A 20,768-nucleotide genomic window follows, 5' to 3' on the forward strand; every position below is an offset into this window, starting at 1 on the left:
AAGTTAAATCTAAACAAATCAGCGAAGATATTCTGTGAATATGTAAATAGAACTACTTGGAACCGTAGCTGGTATTTGTTGTATAGGCACTTGTAGGACTTGGACACTTTCCCTTCACGTTACAAATGTAGCTTTTCTGATTCAGGGGTAGAGAAACATACGACCTACGGCATCTGTTAGATTAATTTAAGAACAAATGTAATTTTAATATAGCCCAGTCTGATCCATTTAGATATGGATAATATTTATTTATTATTATAAAGCTATTATGAAAAGCCTAGTAGGAAAAATTTCTTGCTGGTTACAGTATATTATGATTAAAAGATGGGAGTTTCCATATATGGCAATCAACAATGCATAATCTGAAAGGACAAATGAAAATCGTAGATGATTAAAATGGCTACTATAAATCAACAGCTGACACAATGTGTTCTTTAGTATGCTAAATTCGAGAGTGTTAAAAGAGTTCAAAGGGAATTTTGATGTGAGTATGGTGTGCGTAATGTACCTAAATATGATTCCATAACGTTGTGGTATCGAACATTTCGTCGGTTTCTTGGTAAAAGTGACCAAGTCACCAAGGCTTCCAAGCATTATGAAAATTTAAGACATAATGTTATATTAAAAATTAATAATATAGCACATTTACCTTTGAAATAACTGATTGCTAACATCTAAATAAGTACAGTGATTTTTGGATGGATCATTAAACCTTTAAATGGCTTTTCCTAACAATTTTGCATTTTGGACTTCATCACTTTTACCAAGAAACAGACTAATTTTGTAGAAACAGGTTCCGTGTTAAAAATAACACGCAGGAGGTCGCAGGCGAAACCAGTACGAGAAGCAGCTGTCTCTTGGTTTGGTCCCCAAACTCCCCAGATCTAACCCCACCTGACTTCGTGTAGGTACCTAATAATTTGAGAAAAATTCGTTCTGGCACCTGGAATCTGCAGGTAGTAGGCCATTGACAATACAGTGAGGAGAGTTTGGCCGGCACCATGGATTGTCCCGGCATAGCTCAGATGGAAAGAGCGCTCAGTGTACAGAGCTGAAAGGTCCCAGGTTCGATTCCTGGTGCCAGAACGAATTTTTCTCAAATTATTAGGTACATACATGTTGACTACTAACACAAAATAGCAGTCGTGATTATTCAGTGAGATTGGCGACACCTCATGTATATGAATATAGGTATATATTTTCGTGTAGGGTTTTGTTAAAGACATTGTATATTCACAGAAACCTAGGAACATTGATGATCTGAGAGTAAAAATTACTCAAGCTTTTCAACAAATCACCCCTCTTATGTTACAACGGACATGGGCTGAATTGCTTCACCGTTATGAGTTGTGCAGGGTGTGCAATGGGACTCATGTTGAGCTCTGAGGAATCTCCCATCTTTCAGTGTTGTATGCACAAAGTTTCAACAAAGTTCAGTAGTGAATGTTTTACGGCGTTTTTATTTTATCCATACCCAAACGGATCACTTAGGTTCTAATAATCACAACTACATGTACCCCCCTCCTCCCATTATACACTCTTTTTACTCTTTAAATATGTATTTAGAATCCCAAAATCTTTTATCACCAAGACAAGCCGGCTTTCGACAACTACACTCTACCAATGAACAAGTCATATGCCTCGGCCAAGAAATAAAAGATAGTTTTAACAAGAAAGAAGATACTTTGGCAATATTTATTGACTTTCAGTTAGCATATGACTCTGTTTGGAGAAATAAATTATTACTAAAACTCCAGAAATTAGGTATCTCCAGCAATATGTTCAGATGGATATCAGAATTCCTTAGTCAAAGATTCATTGCCACTAAATTCAATAACTCACTTTCTAGTTACAGACAAACATATCGAGGTCTACCTCAGGGCGCTGTCCTCAGCACAACTTTATTCAATATCTATATAAATGACTTACCCTCCCTATTAGAGGAATCAAACATGAAAACAGCACTATTTGCAGATGATATAGTTTTGTGGACTTCCGGATCTTACAGACATAGAGACAAAATTAAAAATTCTGCTCTTAAAGCTCTAAATCAACTACATGAATGGAATACATCAAATTTGATGACACTCAATTTAAGCAAAAGTAACTACCAAATATTTTCACTTGGTAAAAAACAAAGAGAATTCAATATCCAATACAATGGCCAACACCTTCCTAGGACTTATGAATCCAAATATCTTGGAGTTATTTTCGATAGTAAGTTAACATGGAGCAACCATTTGAAATACATTTCTGAAAAAGCTCGTAAAAGATTCTCCCTTCTAAAAAGACTAGCAGGAAAGAAATGGGGGTGCTCTAGGATTACTTTGAACACTACATACAAAATGTTTATACAGCCAGTGCTGACATACTGCGGAGAAATTTTAATTACTTCACCTTTCATAAACGAAATAGAATATGTTCAAAACCAAGCTCTCAGGCTCATTACTGGTGGAATCAAAACAACTCCAATAGATTCTATGAGATTCCTCACTAATATTAACAGCATCAAAATGACAATAGAAGAAAAAGCACTGATTCAATATGAAAAACTTATTAGATTACCAGGAAACAATTGGCATTCATACAGTCCTCTCTGTAGATTGAAAACTCAAAAAAGTTTCATATCCATTGTTCAAGAATTAAAACAGAAAATCAATATCCCGAATTTAAAAGAAAACCTACAAATTAAACCAAACCCTTTAACTCTATTAAATATAGAATATAATCTAAATTTAACAGAATAAATACTAAAATCAGAAGTAAACACTGAAATACTAAAACCTTTAGAGACAATTAATATTAGGTATCCTCCACAAAACTGGCTTCATTTATACACTGACGGATCCTTGATCTCCAGAGAACAAGGTGCCGGTGCAGGTGTTACGTGCTGTCTCTTCTCACTTTATAGATCTCTTGGGTATGGAACAACAAGTTTTGATGGAGAAATCATTGCAATAAGTGAAAGTCTCAGGAATCTTCTATGCCACATAAATAAATTTAAAAATGCAGTTATATTGTCAGACTCCAAAGCAGCTATTCTATCAATAGTCTCTAAACACACACTTTCATCTCAAACAGCAGAAATAACTAAAATGCTCTCCCAATTAATATCACTCAATAAAAGAATTGTATTCCAATGGATACCATCCCATTGTGGAATCCTGGGAAACGAGAATGCGGATGCTTTAGCAAAGAAGGGCAGCACTGCTACTTATAGACCTGTTACTAAATCTACGTATTACTCTGTGAAGAGATTTATTAAATCTACATACTTAGACTTCAACAAACAAAATTTGATAACACAATCCCAAGGGAAAAAATGGAAAACTCTGCATCAAAATCCACAGTTAATTCCCTATTTACCACGCAAATCATCTGTAGCTGTATTTAGATTGGCAACAGTCCATGATTGTTTGGCCAAACACCTGCATAAAATTGGAATATATCAGTCCCCTAACTGCCCATTGTGCAACTCAAACCAAGAAATGGATTCGGAACACCTCAAAATCTGTTCTTCAGTGGCTGGCCATGATAATATCTTTGAAAAATATTGGATTGCAAGAGGTCAAATGACTTTATTGTCAAGCGCCTGGCATTAGAAAACAACAACATATATATTAGAAGTTCTATTACATTCTTTTGCCTCTGGGGAAAAATAACATAATTAAGTTTTCATTGAAAATTAAAGTAAATATACAAACATTAGTAAATTTTCTCTTTCCGTACATTTCAGATTTCTAAGAAATTTAAATCACATAGACTTAGTAGTAGTAGAAGGCACTTTTGCCTGAAAGAATAGAGTTCCTTTAAATATAGGGTCTTGGGTCATATTTGAAATGTTTAATAATTTATGTTAATGTATCACAGTAGATCTTTTATGGTACCATTATTATTCATCTGGAAAGATAGCCTGAAAATTTTTTAAGTGTAGCTCAATTTTCTTGCAAATTGTAATACTAATTAATACTTAATATGTCTCGTGACGACAATATTGTATGTAATGGAAATATAAAAATTGGAAATTTATCTTTTGAAGAGGTGGAGAAGTTCAAATATCTTGGAGCAACAGTAACAAATATAAATGATACTTGGGAGGAAATTAAACGCAGAATAAATATGGGAAATGCCTGTTATTATTCGGTGAGAAGCTTTTATCATCCAGTCTGCTGTCAAAAAATCTGAAAGTTAGAGTTTATAAAACAGTTATATTACCGGTTGTTCTGTATGGTTGTGAAACTTGGACTCTCACTTTGAGAGAGGAACATAGGTTAAGGGTGTTTGAGAATAAGATGCTTAGGAAAATATTTGGGGCTAAGAGGAATGAAGTTACAGGAGAATGGAGAAAGTTACACAACACAGAACTGCACGCATTGTATTCTTCACCTGACATAATTAGGAACATTAAATCCAGACGTTTGAGATGGGCAGGGCATGTAGCACATATGGGCGAATCCAGAAATGCATGTAGAGTGTTAGTTGGGAGGCCGGAGGGAAAAAGACCTTTGGGTAGGCCGAGACGTAGATGGGAAGATAATATTAAAATGGATTTGAGGGAGGTGGGTTATGATGATAGAGAATGGATTAATCTTGCTCAGGATAGGGACCAATGGCGGGCTTGTGTGGGGGCGGCAGTGAACCTCCAGGTTCCTTAAAAGCCAGTAAGTAAGGTTTTGGAAGTCAGCATTTAAAGTTAAATATATATCATTGGACATTATGATACAACGATTTAAAGAAAAACATTTATTGAATACAAATATTCTCGGAATATATATAAATTATTTGTTCAGAAAAGAGAGCCCTTATATAAACAAGTAAAAAAATTATAATTTTTTAGCCTGTTAACTGTTCCCCTTCATCTTAATTTGAGAGTTTGTGCTAGCATTTGGATGTGTGACAGCATGTATAGGCCTATCTGTCAAGCAAGGTAATAGAAATAGTCCACACCTGTGGAGTAACGGTTAGCACGTCTGGAAGCGAAACCAGGTGGCCCGGGTTCGATTCCCGGTTGGGGCAAGTTACCTGGTTGAGGTTTTTTCCGGGGTTTTCCCTCAACCCAATACGAGCAAATGCTGGGTAACTTTCGGTGCTGGACCCCAGACTCATTTCACCGACATTATCACCTTCATCTCATTCAGACGCTAAATAACCTAAGCTGTTGATAAAGCGTCGTAAAATAACTTACTAAAATAAAAAAAATAATAGAAATCGAATATGAAGTACAACATGGTTTGTAATATATAGGCCTAGCCATTAGCAAGCAATATAGTATAATGTAAGAATGTAACTGATAACATGAGAAATTAAATTGTTCAGGAGTGCACAAAATGTATAATGAGGAAATGTCATCTTTGTGGCACTTTCTTCTTCTTTTGCACCATGCAGTGGCGGTGCGTCAATAAGAGCACAAGAGCACGTGAACACCTTGTTTCCATTAATGCACGACTATTTTTATTATTTAATACCGTATTGACGTAGTGGGGATGTATAATATCAGAATCGAGTATTTTAAACTTCCCGCATCTTGCATAAACTTCTTATGTAAACTTGGCAACATCCGTTCACATTCAAGCCATGCTCTTTTCAAGAAGGAATTGCACGCATGCGCGGGAGAAAATTGTGTTTCGCTGGCCGCTTATGACACATCAAGAGCACAAAGCGTTAAGTGAACAGTGAATCTATCCTACAGATGTCAGGTGCATCGATGCCTATCGTTTACGTGCTATATCACGACGACGAAATTTAATAGTCTGTATTTTAGCCTATAGGTGTCAGCATCTCACTGTTGGAACCGGAACGTTTACATTGTGTAGATGTGTGTACAGTGCTGCTACGAGAGAGTCGTTTGTGAATTACTGTACTTCAGTGTCAGCATAATAGCATAGTTTCGCTTTCAAACACGTGCTGGTTGAGTGTGATGGTGCTATGAATTTAAATATTTGTATGGTGGTGTATATTATTTAAGAATAATATTTATTGGCATGTATTTCTAGTAATCAATCTATAGGAATGGGATTATAGTACTGGTATAGGCTATAGTGTATCAGTGTGTTGTGAATCAAAATACAGTATATTACTGAACACACGCTTTTATAAATAACAGCACTGTGGTATGTATTAATTTTTAACAAACGTAAACAATGAACTCTGTTCAAGTAATTTTGAACAGTAAAGAACTGGGTAAACTGGCTTACCAGGAAAACTTGGAAATAAAAAGACTGGGTTTCATTATTATTATTATTATTATTATTATTATTATTATTATTATTATTTGTTGTTGTTGTTTTGAATTTATATACGGTTTTTTCGGTAGTGAAATATTGGGATCATGACATTTCATATTAGGCTAAACGTATGATTTCCAACTCTCTTCAATTTTGGAAAACAATATGAACACGCACAATATTTTATCACGAGCCGCCACTGGCACCATGTCATAAATGTCTAACATCCTGTGTTTCAGAACTATATGTTTGTTTCATCAGGAAAGCCGGTGAAAGAGAAACCTATCTGTTGTAATATTTGTTTATGTATAAACAGAATTGTGATTCATTTTCATAGGTGGTATGGCATTTGCGGAAATTGATACGTCTACACGTTTCCCAAACCTACAAGACCTCAATTTCGGCAATCTCCCAGGCAACGTTACTCTGCCTGGCAATCTTCCTATTAATATCAGTCATGTTCCTTCAATAGAGGAAGGTGAGAAGCTGTTTGAAGAGAAATGTAAAAAGATGGGACATCCAGAGGCTTACCAGGCTGCACAGGTATGATAAACTGCTTTTAAATGTACAGCATAACCCTGTTAATACGCTCGTTAAGGGACTGTGAGCTTAAAGCATTATAAATGGGACAGCGCTATGAATGGAAAATGACTTATGAAATGGGGAAAACTATTTATAATCTTTTCGCTGTAAGAAAAATCCTAATGTAAACAATAGCACGTGACTGAAGTGAGGCTTCATTGGCCACTGTTTGGCGCCATAGATTCTCAGTACGTGTTCCCGCCTACTGTTGTACATTCTGTTTCATGTTAAACATTTCCTGTTACTCGTCAAGTAGGTCTAACCTCACTACTATGCATTCATTTGCTTAGGAAACATTTACTTTATAATTAAAAAAGGTAAAAAGGTAAAGGTATCCCTGTAACATGCCATGAAGGCACTTGGGGGGGGGGGGCATGGAGGTAGAGCCCCATGCTTTCCATGACCTCGGCACTAGAATGAGGTGGTGTGGTCGGCACCACGCTCTGGCCACCTTTTACCCCTGGGAAAGACCCGGTACTCAATTTTATAGGAGGCTGAGGGAACCTCGGGGCCGTTCTGAAGTTTGGCAACGAGAAAAAAATCCTGTCGCCACCTGGGATCGAACCCCGGACCTTCCAGTCCATAGCCAGCTGCTCTACCAACTGAGCTAACCGGCCGCCATTTACTTTATAATTACTGTGATTAAATTATTTTTAAGTCTTATGTCTTCACAAAGGACAGTTGAGGATGCAGAAGCCATACTTCAGTACCACGTGCTTACGTGAACAACTACGAGCTCAAGTGACGCCAGCTTGTTACAAGAACAGACTACCTCAGTATTACTGTTGGTATTCATCCGCGTTCATAGTACATTACAAAATATAAAAGTAGCTTTTCTCTTACATAGCGTTTTACATATGAGTGAAGTTAAATGTTTCATCATATTTAACAACTAGAATTTAATTTTTTTATTTTCAAATAATACAAGATTGTGGTTTCCAAATACGAACTATATTTTCTTGTGTCATGTAAGTGTTTCGACTGGGAGCCAATCACGGGTATGATAGCAATGTGCTTACGTTTACATTAGGATTTTTCTTGCAGCGGAAACAGTATAGACACCACTTCATAGGAACTGTATTGTGCATTAGTTACAGTGCAAAATGCAAATAAGAGGTTATTTCATAAGAAAAAATCTTAGATTGTAAAAGTACTGTAAAAGTTTTTGTTGAAAAACCTATCTTTTAATCTGGTTTTAAAAATTCTACTATTATCAATATTTCTAATATAAAGTGAATTTTATTAAAAAGTTTCACATCCACAATAAAATGGCTATTACAAACCTTTGCTAATCTACATTTAGGAACAGTTATGTTATGGTTATTTCTAGTCCCATAAGAATGTACCGTATTACCAGTATCATATTCATGTAAATGTTCATAATATATGAACATATTATTAGCAAAAACATACAATGAAGAGAGAGTCTGAATTCCAAATTCATTAAGTAAGAGTTTACAATGTTCTCTTGGGCCACAACGCTTAAGAATACGCACAGCTTTTTTCTCAAGAAGAAAAACATCTTTTTACAGTGGCGGCACTATTTCCCCACGCTAAAACTCCATAAGTCAAATGAGACTGAAAAAAAAATATGAATAGTTAGTGGCAGGAACCAATTGTTTTAATTGTTATTACCAATATGAATGATTTTTCCTCGTCCGCCAATTTAGCTCTGTGGTAGCGTGTTTGCCTTCAGACTAGCCGGACCGGGTTCACAAATTTTCTTATAAAATTTCTATCTCGGGACTAGGAGAGATGGCGGTGCACAACTTCTAATCACTAGATTGTGCACCAATATGCCTGGGTTAAAACCCACATGCATAACATGGTCCACTGAAGTGATGTGCAATTTGAAAATGGGTCACAGTCCTGCCATCTATCTGCAGTATGCGGAACCCGAGTCACACAAGTGAAGTGGATAGACATTAGACACACACACCACACATGATTTTTCCTTTGTTTCTTTATTGGATATGCACTATATTATAGTATATATCTGTAAAAGTATTTACAATTTATTGAATTACTGTTTCATCTTAATGATTCATTGGTAAGCAAGTGACATCAGAATAGTGTGATGTAACTCATTACTGTTGCTAAGCAACTAAAGTCAGATGTTGAAATTTTCGTAACGCATTATAATATTATTCATTTGACACTTGGACATTAACGTTTCACATTAAAAATAAGGGGAACTCTATGTAGGCCTACCAAGAAGTTGGAATAGGAAGCACATTATGAAAATTAGTTCGGATATAATGCACCATAATGTTAGTGTTTCTATTTATTTATTCTTACTTTATTTATTATTACTGCTTATTTGATCTAATATTAATTTCAGTTCTTGTGTTATTTATACAAGGTGTAATACTTTTTAATTTCGCTCTAGAATATGCCATTAGGAAAGTTCAGGATAACACAGAGGGTTTGGAATTGAACGGGTTACATCAGCTTCTTGTCTATGCGGATGACGTGAATATGTTAGGAGAAAATCCACAAACGATTAGGGAAAACACGGAAATTCTACTTGAAGCAAGTAAAGAGAGAGGGTTGGAAGTAAATCCCGAAAAGACTAAGTATATGATTGTCTCGTGATCAGAATATTGTACGAAATGGAACTATAAAAGTTGGAGATTTATACTTCGAAGAGGTGGAAAAATTAAAATATCTTGGAGCAACAGTAACAAATATAAATGACACTCGGGAGGAAATTAAACTCAGAATAAATATGGGAAATGCCTGTTATTATTCGGTTGAGAAGCTCTTGTCATCTAGTCTGCTGTCAAAAAATCTGTAAGTTAGAATTTATAAAACAGTTATATTACCGGTTGTTCTGTATGGCTATGAAACTTGGACTCTCACTTTGAGAGAGGAACAGAGATTGAGGGTTTTTGAGAATAAGGTGCTTAGGAAAATATTTGGAGCTAAGAGGGATGAAGTTACAGGAGAATGGAGAAAGTTACACAACTCAGAGCTGCACGAATTGTATCCTTCACCTGACATAGTTAGGAACATTAAATTTGTCCACACCTGTGGAGTAACGGTCAGCACGTCTGGCCGCGAAACCAGGTGGCCCGGGTTCGAATCCCAGTCGGGGCAAGTTACCTGGTTGAGGTTTTTTCCAGGGTTTTCCCTCAACCCAATATGAGCAAATGCTGGGTAACTTTCGGTGCTGGACCCCGGACTCATTTCACCGGCATTATCACTTACATTTCATTCAGATGCTAAATAACCTAGATGTTGATACAGCGTCGTAAAATAACCCAGTTAAATAAAAAAAACATTAAATCCAGACGTTTGAGATGGGCAGGGCATGTAGCACGTATGGGAGAATCCAGAAATGTATATAGAGTGTTAGTTGGGAGGCCAGAGGGGAAAAAACCTTTGGGGAGGCCGAGACGTAGATGGAAAGATTATATTAAAATGTATTTGAGGGAGGTGGGATATGATGATACAGAATGGATTAATCTTGCTCAGGATAGGGACCAATGGCGGGCTTATGTGAGGGTGGCAATGAACCTCCGGGTTCCTTAAAAGCCAGTAAGTAAGTAATATCGTGGAAATTGTTCTTTGGCTCTTGAAGACTTGAGAATTAATTCAGTTTATTTACGCAAATGTATACTTCTTTGTGGATTGTCTGATGCACCCATATTGATCACTCTAGAGAAGATAAGGAGATCGAATCTGCTATTTGAGTATGGCAGTAATATTTTTTTCATTTTTTATGTAGGCAGCAAAAGACGAGGTTCAAGAATGTGTGAAGAGCCTGGTTAATGTAACAGTACTTCAAGCAGAAGTGGAAGCAGCCAAACCTACTGGTGACTTGGATGTAGTATTCAGAAAATACTGCAGGTAAGCTGAACAACTTACGGCTTTCTGCAGATGTTAGTGTTTAACTCATGTTTCAGAAATTTGACATAATTCCCATAATATTATTTTAATGTACCGAAGTACATATGATATTTCCATACAGATATTCTGCGTCATCATACGATGAAAGAGTAATGGAACGGAGAAAAATTCTCTCCGGCGCCGGGATTTGAACCCGGGTTTTCAGCTCTTCGTGCTGATGCTTTATCCACTAAGCGACACCGGATACAACTCCGACGCCAGTTAGAATCGTCTCAGATTAAGCTCCAACTCTTGGGTTCCCTCTAGTGGCCGCCCTCTGCACTATGTCATAGATGTCTATGAACGCAGGACCGAAGTCCACACATGTGCTGAGGTGCACTCGATATGAGTGACTAGTTGGCCGGGATCCGACGGAATAAGCGCTGTGTGGCTTAGTGGATAAAGCATCAGCACGTAGAGCTGAAAACCCGGGTTCAAATCCTGGCGCCAGAGAGAATTTTTCTCCGTTCCATTACTATTTCATCGTAATTCCCATAAGTCGGATGAGTACTAGAATTGAGTGTTCAGTCTTTGACATCAGATTTTATGTTTGTGAACAATATCTAGAAGGCTCTGATGATGGTGTGAAGGAGCACCTTAACAGCTGTAAGCCACACGTGGTTATATAATTTAACACTAGTAAGTTTGCCATTTAATCAGTCCTTTATAATACGAGTACAGTGAAACCTGTTCAAGATGGAAGTGACATGGTCCTAATTTTTTTTTCCGTTGTGGACAGGTTTCAGTATTATTCAGGTGTTACATTAAAATGGAATATTTTATCATTCGTATCCACGAAAAACAACATAACATGCCGCAAACTGCAAGAAGTACAAAATATTCCGTTTATTACTAATCACGTTAAATTAGCTTTCTGTCGCTTATTCTGCTGGTGGAACATCTTGATTAAAATCTCTTTTTCTGTATAAATTTTATCGTAACTCATTCATCAGTCATTAAACACTGCTAAAGTTTACTAATCTCATTCAGTTTAATATTTAACACTATATTATAATAATGCCGGGGTTCGATCCCAGGTGGTGACAGGATTTTTTCTCGTTGCCAAACTTTCAGAACGGCCCCGAGGTTCACTCAGCCTCCTATAAAATTGAGTACCAGGTCTTTCCCGGGGGTAAAAGGCGGTCAGAGCGTGGTGCTGACCACACAACCTCATTCTAGTGCCGAGGTCATGGAAAGCATGGGGCTCTACCTGCATGCCCCCCAAATGCCTTCATGGCATGTTACGGGGATACCTTTACCTTTTACCTTTTTATATTATAATAATGTTCAGTATATCACTGCACATTATTAATTACCTCAGTTCAATGGCTTGCTTTGCAGAATAGATCCAGAAATTGACTTGTTCTTTGAAAGATCATGAAGAACCCACTTCCACAACAGTTCATCTATTTCCACATAAACAGTTGCTTTCTGGTTTCTTTTAAGTCACCAATATTGGCCGCAGGCCACTCACTCGTTATGATCTTTATCTTTAAAGTGTCACACCTGAGTTTTCCACAACTGAACTTCAATATTATTTCACATACACTTCGTTTCTAATTTTCCTTTAACTCGATAACTTTTACTTCATCACGTAATGTCAATGCCACATTTTACGCAACTTTTTTTTACCAGGAAATCACTACACTTGTGCTCTGTCTAGCTACGACAATATATGGGTGTGAAGTATTACAACCTTTGAAGGGACTCGTCTGCCTAGTCAACAGGGTAATAAAATTTATGACCGACAGGCCAACATACCCTCTTACCCTCTAAAATTTTGCAAAGAAAACTTGTTTTTTTTTTTCTTAGTGACCTGCATATTTCGTATATTCCTTGAAATTACCCGCTGTTTCAAAATATGTTGTTGTTTTCTAATGCCAGGCGTTTGACAATAAAGTCATTTGACCTCTTGCACTCCAATATTTTTCAAAGATATTATCATGACTAGCCACTGAAGCACAGATTTTGAGGTGTTCCGAATCCATCTCTTGGTTTGAGCTGCACAATGGACAGTTAGGCGACTGATATATTCCAATTCTATGCAGGTGCTTGGCCAAACAATCATGGCCTGTTGCCAATCTAAATGCAGCTACAGACGATTTTCGTGGCAAATCGGGAATTAACTGTGGATTTTGATGCAGAGAGTTCCATTTTTTCCCTTGGGATTGAGTTATCAAATTTTGTTTGTTGAAGTCTAAGTATGTAGATTTAATAAATCTCTTCACAGAGTAATACGTAGATTTTGTAACAGGTCTGTAAGTAGCAGTGCTGCCCTTCTTTGCTAAAGCATCCGCATTCTCGTTTCCCAGGATTCCACAATGGGATGGTATCCATTGGAATGCAATTCTTTTATTGAGTGATAATAATTGAGAGGGCATTTTAGTTATTTCTGCTGTTTGAGATGAAAGTGTGTGTTTAGAGACGATTGATAGAATAGCTGCTTTGGAGTCTGACAATATAACTGCATTCCTAAATTTATGGATGTGGCATAGAAGATTCCTGAGACATTCACTTATTGCAATGATTTCACCATCAAAACTTGTTGTTCCATATCCAAGAGATCTATAAAGTGAGAAGAGACAGCACGTAACACCTGCACCGGCACCTTGTTCTCTGGAGATCAAGGATCCGTCGGTGTATAAATGAAGCCAGTTTTGTGGAGGGTTTCAAAATATAGTTTACATTAAAGCAGTGGGCCCAAAATATTATTTCTGTTTTGAACAGTAGCAGGCAGTTTCCGCGTTGGACAGTTTCCGTTTTATTCAGGAAAAATTACACATAATACATACGAATTTCGCCGGGACCAATAAATTGTTCCGAAATAGACAGGATTCCGGATTATTCAGGTTCCGATTTGACCTGGTTTCACTGTACTATGTTATGTTCTCGTACATTATTTCAGCAGTGGATCAACTCCAAATTAAACCTCCTCTGATAAGTAAACATTACTTGATAGCTAAATATTCACTGTAATCTGATTGCAGACAGTCTCCACAGTTGCAGTACTGCATCACCAACTTCACAGCGAGTATTGAGCCATGTCTAGACGAGAAAGAAAAGGAGAATAAGAACTTGATACAAAATATAACAGACTCAATAGTGAAGTTCATATGCTACAAGGAAGGAGACCGTATTGCCTGTGAGTACATGCCCACACAATTAGTGCCGGATCTGTTATGTGATTTAGTTATATCTGATTGATAATTTTTATCTATTCTAGTGTTCATTGCTGAAGGAGGCCCAGAGTGTCTTACTGCAAATCAAGAAGCGATACAGTCCTGTGTCAACAGAACAATAATGAAGAACCTGCCTAAGGATACTCTGTCTATTGATAACATGCCATCTTTGGTACTCGGTGAGGAACAGTGCAGGTAAAGAATACATGTGCAACTTCTCTAACACTGTTGTTCTTACTACTACACGGTCATTAAAATACGCAGGGTGTCTCCAATCTTTAGGGTCAACATTATACAGATGGTAAATGACTCTAATCTGAGCATTTTGACGTAAGGAACCAGTGGTCGGAAATGCATATTTCAGGAGCTATAAGGTCTTGAACAAGTGATAAGTTTGAAGAACATTTTTGCAAGCTGCTTTAATTTTTTACACACACACAAACAACTTCTCCTACGTGGCGAGCCTCAGCCGGAGTGTGATATGTGCCGTGTTCCTCTTACGGTGGAGGAACATTTTTTATTGCATTGCAGAAAATATGACCGTGTCTGCCGGCAATATGGAATTCTGCTGACACTACGTGACGCTCTTGGAAATGATTTTAATTGTACAAATGCAGTTCTCAGATTTTTATCGAATATAGGACTCGATAAGGTGATTTAGTTTTTTATTGACCCATTTTACTTGTCCTCCGGACTCTCTATATCTGCAGGTTGCATTTTTTAGTATATGATTTTAACAAACTTGACATTCGGACCTTTTACATCCGTGCATTTTATAAATGTGCCAGACAATTTATTTCCGGTGGCATTTGTTTTATTGTTTTGTTGTTTCTTTTTAAATACTACTTGGGGTCTGAGAACTTTTCACTTTTATGGTTTTTATGCGTCACCTTGTTGAAAATGCATTTGTTTGCCTTGTTTTAACTGTGACAACGTTTTTTAGTTCTTTTAAGTATTCTGGTTATTGTGCTGTGTTTGTGTTTAGTGAAATATTTTAGATAAGGGCGCAAATAGCCATAGTAGCTGACGCGCCCTTTTTAAACCCCACAAACAACTTACATCTCATAGCAACTGTTCAAAGTGGTGATGACCAGCCTTGATACATCCAGAACAATGCATGACATTTTGTTCCACTCTCATAAATATCCCTGATGTCTGTTGTACAATGAGATACGCAGGTAAGAATCTGTTACAATCACATTCTCTTGCAAACAAGAAGATATTTAATGTTTTATTTCAAATCAACATACATCTCATAGCAACAACTTAGAGCTCAGAACATTAATTGTGAAAGTGACTACCACCTGTCTCAGTACATGCATTACAACGATGTATGAAATTTTGTAAGCAATAACAAATATCACCATGGAAGCACCAGACAGTTGTTTGTTATAAAAAATAAAGCAGCTTACAGAAACGTTCTTCACATACACTTTAAAGATCTCGTGGCGTCCAAAATATCCATTTCCGACCACTGGTTCCTTATGTCAAATGCTCAGTTTTAGAGTCCTCTATTATCTGTATAATTTTGACCCTAAAGATTGGAGACACCCTGTATATCTACTGCATATATGACATTATACGTCCAGGAGAAATGCCACTGCTCTGGCCTGTAGTCTTGTTACGCATTCTTCCCTACTCTACTCCCCATAAGTTCTTTTTCCATTTCTTTATTTCACTATTTCCTCTTTTCTTTGCTTCATTTTTTTTTCTTTCTGCATTTGTTCATTTCTCTGTATCTCCTTACCTTTTTTGGTGTTTCTTTCTTTCTCCATTTCTTTATTGCTATTTGTTATTTTCTCTTTTCATTACTCCTTTCTTCATTTCTCTTTCCTCTTTTCTTTTTCACATCTTCATTTCTGTATTTTTTCATTTCTCCTTTCTTGCTCCATTTCTTGATTTTTCTATGTTCTTCTTTTCTTTTCCATTTCTCCTTTCTTTTTCCATTTCCTGATTTCTGTATTCTTTCATTTTTCCTTTCTTCCTTCATTTCTTGATGTCCTTTTTTTCTTCTGTTTTTTTTTTTCAATTATCCTTTCTTTCCTATTTCTTAATTTTCTCCATTTATGAGGTAGTTTGAAAGACGAAGTGTTTCGCACGAATATGCACACATTGCAGGAACTCCAGGCTAATACTGAGTATAAAATAAGAATTATTTCAATTGATGGGCTTAGACGAATGAGTGATAACATATTCTCGCGAAATCGAGTTTGTATACGAGCTTATTTTTAGCCATCGTGGTGGTCCAATTAGAATTTATAAAAGAGTTATATTACAGGTTGTTCTGTATGGTTGTGAAACTTGGACTCTCGCTTTGAGAGAGGAACAGAGATTAAGAGTGTTCAAAAATAAGGTGCTTAGGAAAATATTTGGGGCTAAGAGGGATGAAGTTACAGGAGAATAGAGAAAGTTACACAACGCAGAACTGCAAGCATTGTATTCTTCACCTGACATAATTAGTAACATTAAATCCAGACGTTTGAGATGAGCAGGGCATGTAGCATGTATGGGCGAATCCAGGAATGCATATAATGTGTTAGTTGGGAGGCCATAGAGAAAAAGAACTTTCGGGAGGCCGAGACGTAGATGGGAGGATAATATTAAAATGGATTTGAGGGAAGTGGGATATGATGGTAGGGACTGGATTAATCTTGCTCAGGATAGGGACTAATGGTGGGCTTATCTGAGGGCGGCAATGAACCTCTGGGTTCTCTAAAAGTCATTTGAAAGTATGTAAAGTAGTCCAGTGCCTAGAACGCTGAACTTAACAATACTGTGAGCCTGAGTTCGATCCCCAGCATATCCCGATTTACAATTTGTGTTGGGCAAGCTTATCTCATCGTGGGTGTAGTGTAGACCAACATATCTAGCTTCTTATGGGTGAATGACGAACAGTCAAGCACCTGCCATTAGTAAAAAAAAAAAATAATAATAATAACTTCTAAAATAACATTTTGATGATTGTGTAAAGAAATTTGTAAAACTTATGTCTTAGTGAATTCAGCAGTAAGTTTAAAGGCTCATTGACAATGAAAATTAAACATAACGTAAGCGTTAACTTAAGGATGTAAACATTACGGTAAAATCAAGAAGTCATACCATCATTCACGATGGGAATATAAACAGCAAACATACTCGGTAACCATGGAAACTTAACAACGACGCCATTTCCTCATATTATGTCATATACTTCAGCGCTCCATGATTGTGTTCTGTTTGCAAATCACGTAAGCATAAGCATGAAAGTTTGGAGTTTGCAAACTTACATGTTAACGTCTTACAGTAATGTTTATGTCAATACTTATGTGAATCATTGTGAATGATCCCATTTGGTAGCCTGGGCGCAAACTTCTGTGTTTATACATCACATATTCATTTTGTATGAGGTCTCGCCCACCTCATTGAACACTACACGGCTACTATGAAGTAGCCAATATGTATTATTACTATTTAATACGAGAAAAATTCGTACTGGCACCGGGAATCGAACCCAGGACCTCTCAACTCTGCGCGCTGAGCGCTCTTTCCAACTGAGCTATGCAGGGACACGATCCACGACGCCGGCCGAACCCCTCTCGTAATGCTTTTACGGCCTTACTACCTGCATTTGAGACGATACAAGTCATATATGCAGGAGCGCATATTTAAATGACTTTGTGGCCATATTCAACATTAGTTTGTGACAACTGCTAACAGTTAATACATCACATATTTGGGGTTCGGCCGGTGCCGTGGATCATGTCCAGGCATGGCTCGGTTGGAAAGAGCTCTCAGCGTGCAGAGCTGAGAGGTCCTGGGTTCGATTCCCGGTGCTGGTACGAATTTTTCTGTGTTTATGTTATGGTTATGTTTAATTTTCATTGTGAATGGTAGCACCTGGACATTTCCTACATTTTATCTTCTGGAACACACAATGTCATTAATGTTGATTTTCTACAATCAGTGTGTGCTTGCATATCACATGTACAGCAGTGAGTTACATGCATCACGCTTATCTTTCCTGCTTGAAGGTGACGGCACTCAAAGTACAGTACTTGACATTATCACTAGCTTTATCTTGTTCAGAGAAAGAACAAAAACAAAAAATAGGTTACCACTACAAAATGGGTTTCTGTTCATAGAATAATGTTGTTGTTTTCTAATGCCAGGCGTTTGACAATAAAGTCATTTGACCTCTTGCACTCCAATATTTTTCAAAGATATTATCATGACCAGCCACTGAAGCACAGATTTTGAGGTGTTCCGAATCCATTTCTTGGTTTGAGTTGCACAATGGGCAGTTAGGGGACTGATATATTCCAATTTTATGCAGGTGTTTGGCCAAACAATCATGGCCTGTTGCCAATCTAAATGCAGCTACAGACGATTTTCGTGGTAAATCGGGAATTAACTGTGGATTATGATGCAGAGAGTTCCATTTTTTTCCCTTGAGATTGTGTTACCAAATTTTGTTTGTTGAAGTCTAAGTATGTACATTTAATAAGTCTTTTCACAGAATAATATGTAGATTTAGTAACAGGTCTGTAAGTAGCAGTGCTGCCCTTCTTTGCTAAAGCATCCGCATTCTCGTTTCCCAGGATTCCACAATGGGATGGTATCCATTGGAATAGAATTCTTTTATTGAGTGATATTAATTGAGAGAGCATTTTAGTTATTTCTGCTGTTTGAGATGAAGGTGTGTGTTTAGAGACTGTTGATAGAATATCTGCTTTGGAGTCTGACAATATAACTGCATTCTTAAATTTATTGATGTGGCTTAGAAGATTCCTGAGACTTTCACTTATTGCAACGATTTCTCCATCAAAACTTGTTGTTCCATATCCAAGAGATCTATAAAGTGAGAAGAGACAGCACGTAACACCTGCACCGGCACCTTGTTCTCTGGAGATCAAGGATCCGTCGGTGTATAAATGAAGCCACTTTTGTCAAGGGTACCTAATATTAATTGTCTCTAAAGACAATAATTGAATAATAATATGAAGTGTAGTCTATATCAAAAGAACTCTCAAAAGAGCTATATAATCTTACAAAATGAGAAGACAGCGGAACAAGTAAATCGTGTAGATGAAAAATAGTTGAATGCAGAAACAAGTTTTGCTTTAGATTACGCAATACATTGTGGCACCATCTGAGCGTTTTATGAATACAAAATGTGAGGAGTGACATACAAGTGAATTGGGGAGTCTTGAAAGAAACTAAGTACACTTTGTGTGGTTTTCGGTAAATTGAAAAAATGTGTCTGAATGTTAAATTTTTTATGTTTATACTTATTTTATTTTTCACACTGGTAAAGTATTGGTCATTGTTAAAAATTGAATATAAATTAAAATTTCATACATCACTTCAGTTAGAGAAATAAATTAATGCATTCAATTCTACATCACAGCATCAGACAAATTGGTACTTCAGGTTACTTTATTGTTATTTTTGCAAGTATAAAATTAAATTTCAGCATGCCAAACTCAGTTGAAGGGGAAAGTATGACGTCAATCTCACTCCAAAACTTTTCAGACATGATTAACATCCATGCATCACTCTCGATCAAAAACTTGCTTCAGTGACGGATAGTACATAAACTCATGTTGTAAAAAGAATCACCTCTCTAAACATAAGCTAGGATAAGATTGATGTCCACAAACTACTGAACGTTTCTCTATTTAGTGATTAACTGATCACAGACACCTCTTGTTTTCCACTAATATATCAGTATTTGGCTGGAATATGTTAATACGTAGATGCAGAGCAAAGACAAGATGACAGTCATTTAACCTCGAAAACGCAGCTGATTTAGGCTACACTGATTAATTTAAAGAAAATATTGTTCACGACAAAAAAACAATATATCGACACAGACATTGCAATTATACGAACTGCAACATTTTTCATGTTAAGATACATTTCTATTGCCAATAACTAGTATATAAATCTCGACCACTTTTCTCTAATGTTGTTATGAAACTACTGACAGCAAATCGTTTAACAATTTTGTCACTTATTAAATTAAAAATTCCCAAATGAAAACAAAATTTAATAAAATACGCAACACGACAACAATTTTACATAATTACGTACTTCTAAGTTCGTTTTTCCCCCTAATCTTTACCATGGGTAGCTTTGAAATAACGTCTTCTATTATATATTGAACGGAACATAATAGATCACTTACTTACTGGCTTTTAAGGAACCCGGAGGTTCATTGCCGCCCTCACATAAGCCCGCCATTAGTCCCTATCCTGAGCAAGATTAATCCATTCTCTATCATATCCCACCTTCCTCAAATCAATTTTAATATTATCTTCCCATCTACATCTTGGCCTCCCCAAAGATCTTTTTCCCTCTGGCCTCCCAACTAACACTCTATATGCATTTCTAGATTCACCCATACGTGCTACATGCCCTGCCCATCTCAAACGTCTGGATTTAATGTTCCTAATTATGTCAGGTGAAGAATACAATGCGTGCAGTTCTGTGTTGTGTAACTTTCTCCATTCTCCTGTAACTTCATCCCTCCTAGCCCCAAATATTTTCCTAAGCCCTTATTCTCAAACACCCTTAATCTATGTTCCTCTCTGAAAGTGAGAGTCCAAGTTTCACAACCATAAAGAACAACTGGTAATATAACTGTTTTATAAATTCTAACTTTCAGATTTTTTGACAGCAGACTGGATGATAAAAGCTTCTCAACCGAATAATAACAGGCATTTCCCATATTTATTCTGTGTTTAATTTCCTCCCGAGTGTCATTTATATTTGTTACTGTTGCTCCCAGATATTTGAACTTCTCCACCTCTTTAAAAGATAAATTTCCAATTTTTATATTTCCATTTCGTACAATATTCTCGTCATAAGACATAATCATAATATAATAGACCATTATCTTTATTATTTCCTT

At 36.8% G+C, this 20,768-nt stretch overlaps 1 protein-coding gene across 1 annotated transcript in view; it reads left to right on the forward strand.

The window, feature by feature from the left end:
• LOC138695103 (27 kDa hemolymph protein-like) overlaps positions 1–20,768 on the forward strand; it is a 38,200-nt gene that overhangs the window by 15,767 nt on the left and 1,665 nt on the right. The window contains exons 2-5 of the mRNA XM_069819496.1: positions 6,562–6,767; positions 10,537–10,658; positions 13,685–13,839; positions 13,921–14,071. Of these exons, the coding sequence (XP_069675597.1) occupies positions 6,562–6,767; positions 10,537–10,658; positions 13,685–13,839; positions 13,921–14,071 (634 nt within the window). The remainder of the gene's footprint in view (positions 1–6,561; positions 6,768–10,536; positions 10,659–13,684; positions 13,840–13,920; positions 14,072–20,768) is intronic.

The sequence above is a fragment of the Periplaneta americana genome, chromosome 2, assembly GCF_040183065.1.
Source record: "Periplaneta americana isolate PAMFEO1 chromosome 2, P.americana_PAMFEO1_priV1, whole genome shotgun sequence".
In the NCBI taxonomy this organism is placed as follows: domain Eukaryota; kingdom Metazoa; phylum Arthropoda; class Insecta; order Blattodea; family Blattidae; genus Periplaneta; species Periplaneta americana.